A 12,639-nucleotide genomic window follows, 5' to 3' on the forward strand; every position below is an offset into this window, starting at 1 on the left:
AATAGTTTACAGAGGGAGTACATGTTATTCTTATGAGTATGAATAAAATTACATGTGTTTCTCAAAAAAGAAAAGCTCCTTTTTTGAGTAAAAAAAGAAAAGCTCCTGAAAATGCGGTACAATTTTCTCAGTTACGAGGATCATGAGCTGGGCTACACTCTCTGTCAGCCTGGCAAGGTACATGTCCACGACCCACCAGACTCGGCCCAAAACAAGTCAGCGAAGCGAAGGCAGAAGGGCAGCGTTCTGCTCCTCCGCTCTGTTCTCTCGTCTCAGTTCCCCAACTTCCGGCGCAAGCTGAAACCCTCGGGCCCCGACCGCGGCAGCCGCCGATCCAGCCCCCGCCGCGATGGAGTTCGCCCTCGTCGACGGCGAGCAGTTCTCGCCCTCCTGCTCCACGCTCGTCATGGTCTGGATGCCAGTTTCCTCCGAAATCTATCTTTGGTAACGGTGTCTCCTTCTGGTTTCTGACGTTGCTGACCCGCCCCCTCCCTCTCGGCCTCGTGCAGCCCGCGCTTTCGATCGGCAACGTGGGGCAGCTCGCCGTGGACCTGCTGATACCGTCGGCGAAGGCGAGGCGGGTGGCGTACCTCGACGAGCCCTCCGTGCTGCCCTGCGTCGGCAACGACGCCTTCGGCCCCGACGCCGTCGGCGACCTCGCGCTCGCGCTCGAAGGTAGGGCCTCTCGAATCCCGAAAACTTTGTCCTCCTGTGCTGTGCTCGCTGATTGTTTGATGGATTGTGTTAGTGGTGCTGCTATTTACTACTAGTTGCTTGCAACGTTGGCCTTTGTTTTGTGCATACCATCTGTTTGTTGGAATGCGGTGCTGCGTGTGCTCTTGTCCGCTATGCACGCTGCTGCTCGATGAAACGCGTTTACCATGTTGCGTGTGTACTCTGTCTCCTACGCCTGCCACTGTTTGATGGAATGTGTTTCGGCGCCGCATGTACACACTGTCTGCCACACATGCCACTGTTTTGTTTTTATTTTCGAATTAAGGAGCTCTTTGCTCCCGATTTTTATTTCAACAGTTTAGAACTTACAGACCCACGCAACACTATACCCCTTCGAGCAAACTACGTTATTGCAGAGCACTAGGTTTTAACTTCTCAAGGAATAGATCAGAAGAAACATCAACACCAGGGCGGCAAAATAACAACTACCAAAGATAACTGCTGATCATGTGAAACATAGCATAGATCTGCAATACGAGGCCTGCACGACCACCATCTTCCGGATCACCCCACGACAATCCTGAGAGTTGTTAGTCCCCAGTCTCTGCCTCGATTGTATAACTCCATGTCCACCTTAGAAAGAAGCAGTGCCGCTGATTGTAATACCTGTTTGTTTCATCCTCTCTGCAATTCAGCCTACCATGACTTCCAGTGAGAATTCTGTACAATTATTTGGGTAGGATCATTAGTAAAGAGGTCCTATTTGGTCATTAACCACAACAGCTAACTCTGCTGCTAGTTATGGTTTGTATGATCTATTATATATATATTTCCCAAGGAACCCTCTCTTAACTAGAACAAACCTTAAAAAAAGACCAGTTAATCTTGTCATAAGCTTTTTCAAAATCCAGTAAAAAGGCTAACATCTGATTTTCTTCTATTAATTTCATCTAAAAGCTCATACAGTATACTTACATCATCTAAAGTGAACCTACCGTTAATAAGTGCTGTCTGTACTGGAGCAATTATTTTCTCAGCAACTTCTACAGCCCCGTTATTCACTATTTTAAAAAAAAATATATAAGCAAAACATCAAATAAGCATATAGATACGTATTGTTGAATAGTGTCAGCTCCAACACCCTTTGGCAATAAAGTCAAAATCACATAATTAAATCTCGCAAGGCCTAACCTAACATGATAAACTCATTAAACATGAACAATAAATCATTAATGCTGACAAAATTCAGCAGGAAAACCATCTGGCCCAGGAGCTTTATTTCTTTCATTTGAAAAACTGCCATTCTAATCTCCTCTAATGTTAATTCCTCTACTAAGCAAGGTCCTATCTATATCATTAAGAACAACAGGCGTATCAATGTCAATGCAAATGTTTAAATTGTTATTATCAGCAGGACCAAATAAGTTTTTATAAAAAGAGATTGCAGTGCTGTGCATACTGTATGCTTGTATCTGCTATGCACATCAATTGTTTTAGACATAGATTGTTTGTTCCGAGGCAGGGAGGGAGGGAGAGATAAATGATAAACACACAAATATGTGCTGGTTTTGGAATATGTTGTTGAAATATATTGCCTGCCTCCCTCCATCAGTTCAGACTCTTGGATGAGTTGGCTGGAGCATGAAATCAATATGGTATCCGAGCCAGGAAGTCTTGAGTTCAAGACCCTGCCAACGCAGTACTAAAATTAAACGATTCTGCGACCTACATCGATCCCACGTCTAAGGACTAAAATAACCTAGATGTGAGGGGGGGTGTTGAAATATATTGCCCGCCTCCCTCCATCAGTTCGGACTTTTGGATGAGTTGGTTGGAGCATGAATTCAATATATGTCTCTACCTAGTTAGTTGCTGAAATACGGGTATGGCATGCAGACTCACCTGCTTTCTCATTTTTGCGTGCAGAGTATGAATCAATGTCTCATGGGCTGGCTTTCATTCAACAAAGGTCTCCAATTGTTACAGTATGCTGAGCTTACCTCTTTTGGCATATGCTGCCATCTTCCTATAATTTGCGAATTGGTAGCAGTATCTAACCAGTGAATATAATATGACCACTTTGATTTCTCGTTACAAATGCAGGGGATGATGGTTTCGTTTGCAAAAAATGTTGCTAATTTCATCAGTAGCATTGGGAAGGACCATGTTGTTATTCTTTCAAGTTTAGACTCTGGCAAGAGAAGAGTAATTGATGCATCCAGGTATTTGAAATGTCTTGCTACCCAGATTCCATATTTTGGATTTGGATGTTCTTTCAAGATTGTGCCATTAACACGTTTCATCATGCAGTGATATGCTGTATTACCTTTCAAGTTGCAATGAGGATGGTTCTGATCCAGAATGTGAGAAACTAGGGTGGAAGAAACTTGAGGAATATGATCCATCTCAGCGACTGTGGAAATGTCTTGCTAGTCTAGTTGAGGGCGGTGTTCTTTCAGAAGATATGGCTGAGGATCCTGAAGAGATGACCGCAAGTGATTACTATGCGACCTTGCCATTTGCAGCTCTATTCTTTGCCTGCAAGGTATCTGATTTTATTTTATCTCTAATAAAGTATTTTGTCATTTAAAGTTGCTGTTATAACATCTCCCTATGTTATGATAGGCCAAAGGTTTGAAAGTTAGCTGTGTATTATGCTACTGTTCAGAAGGGGACAATATGCCAGAATCTTTCCACTTAGCAGAAGCAGTATGCAAACTTCGAGGTCAAGACCCTGAACAATTCCACGGTATATCTCTATATCACCTCAAGCACTTTTCCCCTTTTACTCTGGAGTGAACCCACTAATCACAAACATATAGTTATTTTATTCCTTTGTCTCGAAGTGCCTAACATCTCTTGCAACAACTGCTCTGGTTTACAGTACTTGTTTTTATGGGTTTACAATACTCTGTTAGGAATGCAATCCTCAGTATTCTGTGATTAAAGTGAATGGTTGGGTTTTCTGTGTAAACGAGTGGTTCTATGAATTTACAGGAAATGGGTCAAATGGATGGACTATTCCCTTGTCATGGAAATCAATTTATGGACCACCTCCCGATATGTCTATTTTCTAGACTGACTGACCTAGTAAGTCAATCTGATATATTTTTTTGAATCTCGCTTTCAGCTATTTTAATTCCAAGAGCAAAACTGTTTCTGAATGAACAACCTCATTCTGAAAACTAGGGATAGCATTAAAGCATAATACAAGGACACTCAGTTTAAGGGAATGACATGTGCAAATGTGTGTGTGCCGCCTTGTTTGCTTCTCTGCAGACACGACTAAACTTAGATCCCTTGAAAGTTAATCTCGTATCGAGTATGGCAGTGTTGCACCCAGTAATTTGTAAACCATTTCGCTACAATTTCATGCTATCTGGATTTTTTGTTCTTTAGCTTTGTTTATTTTTGTTGTTTTGTATGAAATGATCTTGTTATGAATTATTATATTTTCATTTTAATGATATAATTCAGCCTTTTCTTATATTGGCATTGTTGTTGATAGGTCTTCTGCTTTATAAGATTATTTTTTACCCAGATATTGTACTTAACAAAGAGTCCTTGGTCATAGAATATACTCATATACTAGGGATGTTCTGTCCGTCTATCTAAATAATGAGTAGGAACTAATGCCACTTAGAAGAAATACATGATCCTCCCACTTACCGCTCCACTTCAATCCAATGGACTTTGTTAATACGAATACCGAACCTAGCTTGATGGAGATTGGTTGCAACCTCAGAGGCATGTCGTGAACCATTACTGGGAGAATGATCGCTTAAATGAACCATAACGAGCATCTGTCTCACTCTAACAAGTTTGATGAGCTCTTGGTAGATCTGTCCCTAGTAGTATCTACAAAGCAAGCTGAGAACCATAAATTGATCACTCAAACCTCATAGTATTATGCCAAGTTAGTCATGTCATGGAGAAATATTTTGTATTTGAAGATCTGACCAAGTTTTCCGTTTCCCTTTTGCTGAAAAATAACAGAATAAGTTAGCAGGACATCTTTTTCTTACTTATTTCTCGAGGTCTAGTAGAATAAAACTGGTCCACAGGAGATTATCATCTATTTGGGCATGTACAATGGTGCTATCTTAGGAGTGCCATGTAGGATAAATGCTGAGGTGGAGGAGAGAGAATTCGTAAGAAAAGGCTTGTCTTCTCTTATTTAAGAGATCATCTCTTAGCACAATATGTCTCACCACGCTTTTAGGAACATCTAGTTATTGTAGAGGCTGCTAAGAGATAATCCACTGTAGACATGTTTTTATTGTCATCTTTAAATTACATGCAAGCCTTAAGATAAAACTGTCTTATCAACCATTGTACATGCCCTTAGTACCACTGGCCACGTGCAAATTATTTGAAGTAATGAGTCGTGCAAATTGGTAATAAGTGCTAACCAACATCAACCACCTAGCAATAATAACTCCAATTTGTTGATGGATTTCTTTAAAGCCCTTGTTTCTTATTAATACTGTTGTACCATTATCAGCTGCCATGTTGCCATACCACATTATTCCCTGTGACCCATGGTATTAAACAAAGGCCAAAGTTGGATCTAGACAGCAAAGCTGTTGGTCCATGGTGCAATGTGATACACTCCCTGGGTTCCAAATTACTCGTCCTTTTTTCCTTGTGAATCACTGAAGCCTACAGTTAAAAGAAAACTTGAGCGGTCTTGCTGAAATTGTATCCCATGGTCGGGTACCTTTACGGTAAAACTATGCACTACTATATATTTAGTAAGCTTACGCTAAAACTTTAACCCTGACTTCAATCAGTTGTATCTTGCATTTCCGGGCTGGTTCATGACGTTCTTTTTTTCTCGCGATTTGACAGGTGAGGTTGCAATCATGGACAGCGCTGTATCGAGGATGAGGAAGGATATTAGCTTCAGGTTTTTGTTTTAGCGAGAAGATATTAGCTCTAGGTTGTGTACCAGAAATCCCCAGGATGTTGAGTCGCCGACCCTCTTTCGTCAAGCAACAAACAGTATTCACCCGTTTAGAACTGTTGGAGGCATCGTGGTACTTGGAACCTGGAATTTATGTGTCCTTACAAAGTCGTATCCGTCTTGGTCATTCAACTCGCAGCAACTAATTGCCATGTTGTAACACCACCAACCTTAATAAAATTATGTGGGATTCCTGACTCTGATTTGCGGCTATTCCTCATGTCTAAGTGGAATAGATTTATTACTTTTTACTTTTAAAAATACACCGTCTGCCTTTGTACACTCTGTTGAGATGGATTTTTTTTTGTTTAGAAAAAATTCCAATCTATATTCATCGATTGCCATGGTAGTACAAAGAACACCAAATCTAATCAGCAAGCCGTAGTAGACAATTGAGAAATTGAGGTGCTGAGGCCACCATTGCACCAGAACAACAATTGTTGTCTGAAGTAAAACCATAGGTCGGAAGGGATTCATGAGCACTAACAAATGTATGCTAGATCTGTTAGAGTAAAACGAGATTGAATGAAAGTGAATGGACGAGCAGTCCTCTTTCTATTGATTCTCAAGTATATATACATCTGGAAGAGGTGCGAAGAAGAGGTGTCTGTTCGGAGGCATCCCTCCAGAACAGGTGCCTGTTGGCAATAGACACAAAGAGGAGACACGACTGTTCGGGTTGGACATATTCCTTGAATTAATCTACTAATTAATTTCTAACACTCCCCCTTGTACAACACCGCTCCTTGAATGTTTCATCGTTGAAAGCTTCTTGCATATAGATCTTCCATCTTGAGAAATCTTCCAGATAATCTTGAGAGTCTCCCCCAAAAACCCTGTGGGAAAAATAGGAGGAGAATAGAGTAGATATGTTGCTAAAACTCCTTTAAACCCAGTGGGAAAAAATAAGGAGAAAATGATGCAACATATGATGATTATTGTCTCTTGATAACTCATATGAGAAAAACCTTTGAAGAAGGAGAAAACTCATTGATAAGTTTAGAGAACAATTAATATGTCTTGAGTACTTCCTTTAAAAACCCTGGTAGGGAAAATAGAAAGTATGACATATGATCTTTGAGAAGATATTGCCTCACTAAAAACCATCATGAGAAACTTTGAGAGAAAACTCATAAGGGAAAAGAGTGCAATCGTACATGCCATTGAAAACTCCTTTAAAACCCAATGGGAAAAATACAAGGAGAAAATGATATGGCTGTTGGAGAACGTCGCATGGGAAACAAAAATTTTCCTACGCGCACGAAGACCTATCATGGTGATGTCCATCTACGAGAGGGATATTTGATCTACGTACCCTTGTAGACCGCACAGCAGAAGCGTTAAGAAACGCGGTTGATGTAGTGGAACGTCCTCACGTCCCTCGATCCGCCCCGCGAACCGTCCCGCGATCAGTCCCACGATCTAGTGCCGAACGGACGGCACCTCCGCGTTCAGCACACGTACAGCTCGACGATGATCTCGGCCTTGTTGATCCGGCAAGAGAGACGGAGAGGTAGATGAGTTCTCCGGCAGCGTGACGGCGCTCCGGAGGTTGGTGATGATCTTATCTCAGCAGGGCTCCGCCCGAGCTCCGCAGAAACGCGATCTAGAGGTAAAACCGTGGAGATATGTGGTCGGGCTGCCGTGGCAAAGTTGTCTCAAATCAGCCCTAAAACCTCCGTATATATAGGGTGAAGAGGGGGAGCCTTGCCTTGGGGCTCAAGAGGCCCCAAGGGGGTCGGCCGAGCCAAAGGGGGAAGGTCTCCCCTTCCAAACCGAATCCAACTTGGTTTGGAAGGTGGAGTCCTTCTTCCCTTTCCCACCTCCTCCTTTTTTTTCTTTTCTCTTTGATTTTCTTCCTATGGCGCATAGGGCCTTCTTGGGCTGTCCCACCAGCCCACTAAGGGCTGGTGCGCCACCCCCAAGGCCTATGGGCTTCCCCGAGGTGGGTTGCCCCCCCCGGTGAACATCCGGAACCCATTCGTCATTCCCGGTACATTCCCGGTAACTCCGAAAACCTTCCGGTAATCAAATGAGGTCATCCTATATATCAATCTTCGTTTTCGGACCATTCCGGAAACCCTCGTGACGTCCGTGATCTCATCCGGGACTCCGAATAACATTCGGTAACCAACCATATAACTCAAATACGCATATAACAACGTCGAACCTTAAGTGTGCAGACCCTGCGGGTTCGAGAACTATGTAGACATGACCCGAGCGACTCCTCGGTCAATATCCAATAGCGGGACCTGGATGCCCATATTGGATCCTACATATTCTACGAAGATCTTATCGTTTGAACCTCAGTGCCAAGGATTCATATAATCCCGTATGTCATTCCCTTTGTCCTTCGGTATGTTACTTGCCCGAGATTCGATCGTCAGTATCCGCATACCTATTTCAATCTTGTTTACCGGCAAGTCTCTTTACTCGTTCCGTAATACAAGATCCTGCAACTTATACTAAGTCACATTGCTTGCAAGGCTTGTGTGTGATGTTGTATTACCGAGTGGGCCCCGAGATACCTCTCCGTCACACGGAGTGACAAATCCCAGTTTTGATCCATACTAACTCAACGGACACCTTCGGAGATACCTGTAGAGCATCTTTATAGCCACCCAGTTACGTTGTGACGTTTGATACACACAAAGTATTCCTCCGGTGTCAGTAAGTTATATGATCTCATGGTCATAGGAATAAATACTTGACACGCAGAAAACAGTAGCAACAAAATGACACGATCAACATGCTACGTATATTAGTTTGGGTCTTAGTCCATCACATGATTCTCCTAATGATGTGATCCCGTTATCAAGTGACAACACTTGTCCATGGTCAGGAAACCTTGACCATCTTTGATCAACGAGCTAGTCAACTAGAGGCTTACTAGGGACAGTGTTTTCTCTATGTATCCACACATGCACTGTGTCTCCAATCAATACAATTATAGCATGGATAATAAACGATTATCATGAACAAAGAAATATAATAATAACTAATTTATTATTGCCTCTAGGGCATATTTCCAACAGTCTCCCACTTGCACTAGAGTCAATAATCTAGTTCACATCACCATGTGATTCCAACGAATGCAACACCCATATAGTTATGGGGTCTGATCACGTCTTGCTCGTGAAAGAGGTTTTAGTCAACGGTTCTGGAACTTTCAGATCCGTGCGATCTTTACAAATCTTTATGTCATCTTATAGATGCTGCTACTATGTGCTATTCGGAAATGCTCCAAATATCTACTCTACTATACGAATCCGTTTCACTACTCATAGTTATTCGGACTAGTGTCAAAGCTTGCATTGACGTAACCCTTTACGACGAACTCTTTAACCACCTCCATAATCGAGAAAAATTCCTTAGTCTATTTAGTTACCAAGGATAACTTTGACCGCTGATCAATGATTCAATCTTGGATCACTCTGTGTACCTCTTAACAGACTTGCTGCAATGTACACATCAGGTGCGGTACTCAGCATGGCATACTTTAGAGTCTACGACTAAGGCATAGAAGACGACCTTCGTCTATTCTCTTTATTCTGCCGTGGTCGGGTTTTGAGTCTTACTCAAATTCACACCTTACAACGCAACCAAGAACTCCTTCTTTGCTGATCCATTTTGAACTCCTACAAAAACTTGTCAAGGTATGCATCTTGTTGAAACTTCTATCAAGCGCTTTCGATCTATCTCCATAGATCTTTGATGCTCAACGTTCAAGTAGCGCAATCCAGGTATTCCTTTGGAAACTCCTTTCAAACAACCTTGTATGCTTTACAGAAATTCTACATTACTTCTGATCCACAATATGTCAACCACATATACTTATCAGAAATTCTATAGTGCTCCCACTCACTTCTTTGGAAATACAAGTTTCTCATAAACCTTGTACAAACCCAAAATCTTTGATCATATCATCAAAGTGTATATTCCAACTCCGAGATGCTTGCACCAGTCCATTGAAGGATCGCTGGAGCTTGCATACTTGCTAGTATCTTTAGGATCGACAAAACCTCCTGGTTGTATCACATACAATGTTTGCTCAAGGAAACCGTCGAGGAAACAATGTTTTGACATCCTATGTGCAATATTTCATAAATAATGCATCAACTACTAACATAATTCTAACAGACTTTTAGCATCGCTACGAGTGAGAAAGTCTCATCATAGTCAACTGTTTGATCTTGTGGGAAACATCTTTGCGACAAGTCGAGCTTTTCTTAATAGTGACTTATCACTATCATCGTCTGTCTTCCTTTCAAAAATCCATCTTTACTCAATAGTCCTATGACCATCAAGTAGTTCTTCCAAAGTCTACACTTTGTTTTCATACATGGATCCTTTCTCGGATTTCATGGCCTCGAGCCATTTGTCGGAATCCGGGCCCACCATTGCTTTCTTCATAACTCGTAGGTTCACTGTTGCTCAACAACATGAATTCCAAGACAGCGTTACCGTACCACTCTGCAGTAGTACGTGACCTTGTCAACCTACGAGGCTTGTAGTAACTTGATCCGATGCTCAATGATCACCATCATCAGCTTTCACTTCAATTGGTGTAGGCGCCACAGGAACAACTTCCCGCGCCCTGCTACACACTGGTTGAAGTGTTGGTTCAATAACCTCATCAAGTTCTACCACCCTCCCACTCAATTCTTTCGAGAGAAACCTTTCCTCGAGAAAGGATCCGTTTCTAGAAACAAACATTTTGCTTTCGGATCTGAGATAGGAGATGTACCCAACTGTTTTGGATATCCTATGAAGATGCATTTATCCGCTTTGGGTTCGAGCTGAAACTTTTTCACATAAGTGTCGAAGCCCCAAACTTTCAAGAAACGACAGTTTAGATTTCTCTAAACCTCAGTCTATACTGTGTCATCTCAACAAAAATACGCGGTGCCCTATTTAAAGTGAATGCGGTTGTCTCTAATGCATAACCCATAAACGATAGTGGTAATTCGATAAGAGACATGATAGCATGCACCATACCAAATAGTGCATGGCTATGACGTTCAGACACATCATCACAATATGATGTTCTAGGTGGCATGAACTACGAAACAATTTCCACATTGTCTTAACTGCGTACCAAAACTCGTAACTCAGATATTCATTTCTATGATCATATCGTAGACAATTTATCCTCTTGTTACGACGAACTTCACTCCGAAACAGAATTGAACTTTTCAATATTTCAGACTTGTGATTCATTAAGTAAATACTCTTGTATCTACTCAAATCGTCATTGAAGTAAGAACATAATGACATCCACTACGTGCCTCAGCACCCATTGGACTGCATACATCAAAATGTATCACTTCCAACAAGTTACTATCTTGTTTCATCTCAATGAAAACAAGGCTTTTCTCATGTGGTATGATTCCATGTCACTAGTGATTCAAAATCAAGTGAGTATAAAGATCCATCAGCATGGAGCCTCTTCATGCAATTTATACCAACATGACTCAAGCGGCAGTGCCACAAGTAAGTGGTACTATCATCATTACCTCGTATCTTTTGGCACCAATATCATGAACATGTGTAACACTACAATCGAGATTCAATAAACCATTGAAGGTGATTATTCAAGCAAATAGAGTAACCATTATTCTCTTTAAATGAATAATCGTATTGCAATAAACACGATCCAATCATGTTCATGCTTAAGGCAAGCACCAAATAACAATTACTTAGGTTTAACACCAATCCCGATGGTAGAGGGAGCGTGCGACGTTTGATCATATCAACCTTGGAAACACTTCCAACACGTATCGTCACCTCGCCTTTAGCTAGTCTCCGTTTATGCCGTAGCTTTCATTTCGTGTTACTAATCACTTAGCAACCGAACCGGTATCCAATACCCTCGTGCTACTGGGAGTACTAGTAAAGTACACATCAACATCATGTATATCAAATATACTTCTTTCGACTTTTGCCAGCCTTCTTATCTACCAAGTATCTAGAGTTGCTCCGCCTCAGTGACTGTTCCCCTCATTACAGAAGCACTTAGTCTCGGGTTTGGGTTTAATGTTGGGTCTCCTCATTAGTGGAGCAACTGTTTTGCCGTTTCATGAAGTATCCCTTCTAGCCCTTGCCTTTCTTGAAACTTAGTGGTTTTACTAACCATCAACTATTGATGCTTCTTCCTGATTTCTACTTTCGCAGTGTCAAACATTGCGAATCGCTCAAGGATCATTATATCTATCCTTGATATGTTATAGTTCATCACGAAGCTCTCACAGCTTGGTGGCAGTGATTTTGGAGAACCATCACTATCTCATCTGGAAGATTAACTCCCACTTGATTCAAGCGATTGTCGTACTCAGACAATCTGAGCACACACTCAACGATTGAGCTTTTCTCCTTTACTTTGTGGACAAAGAATCTTGTCGGAGGTCTCGTATCTCTTAACAAGGGCACAATCATGAAATCACAATTTCATCTCTTTAGAACATCACTTATGTTCCGTGACGTCTCAAAACGTCTTCGGCGCCTTGCTTCTAATCCATTAAGTATTTTGCACTGAACTATCGTGTAGTCATCAGAAACGTGTATGTCGGATGTTCACAGCATCCACAGACGACGCTCGAGGTGCAACACACCGAGTGGTGCATTAAGGACATAAGCCTTCTGCGCAACAACGAGGACAATCATCTGCAAAGTTTGCTACTATCAACTTTCAACTAAATTTTCTCTAGGAACATATAAAAACAGTAGAGCTATAGCGCAAGCTACATCGTAATTGGCAAAGACCATTAGACTATGTTCATGACAATTAGTTCAATTAATCATATTACTTAAGAACTCCCACTCAAAAAGTACATCTCTCTAGTCATTTGAGTGGTACATGATCGAAATCCACTATCTCAAGTCCGATCATCACGTGAGTTGAGAATAGTTTCAGTGGTAAGCATCTCTATGCTAATCATATCAACTATACGATTCATGCTCGACCTTTCGGTCTCATGTGTTCCGAGGCCATGTATGCA

At 41.7% G+C, this 12,639-nt stretch overlaps 1 protein-coding gene across 1 annotated transcript; it reads left to right on the plus strand.

Moving 5' to 3' along the window:
- The first annotated feature begins 243 nt into the window (after positions 1 to 243).
- Positions 244 to 5,842, plus strand: LOC123452393 (proteasome assembly chaperone 2). Its single transcript, XM_045129041.1, has 8 exons — positions 244 to 409; positions 510 to 675; positions 2,602 to 2,660; positions 2,779 to 2,897; positions 2,986 to 3,220; positions 3,301 to 3,424; positions 3,673 to 3,765; positions 5,527 to 5,842. The coding sequence occupies exons 1-7, from the start codon at positions 350 to 352 to the stop codon at positions 3,750 to 3,752; spliced, it is 843 nt and encodes a 280-aa protein (XP_044984976.1). The 5' UTR covers positions 244 to 349; the 3' UTR covers positions 3,753 to 3,765; positions 5,527 to 5,842.
- Positions 5,843 to 12,639: the final 6,797 nt, after the last annotated feature.

The sequence above is a fragment of the Hordeum vulgare genome, chromosome 5H, assembly GCF_904849725.1.
Source record: "Hordeum vulgare subsp. vulgare chromosome 5H, MorexV3_pseudomolecules_assembly, whole genome shotgun sequence".
NCBI classification, from domain to species: Eukaryota; Viridiplantae; Streptophyta; class Magnoliopsida; order Poales; family Poaceae; genus Hordeum; species Hordeum vulgare.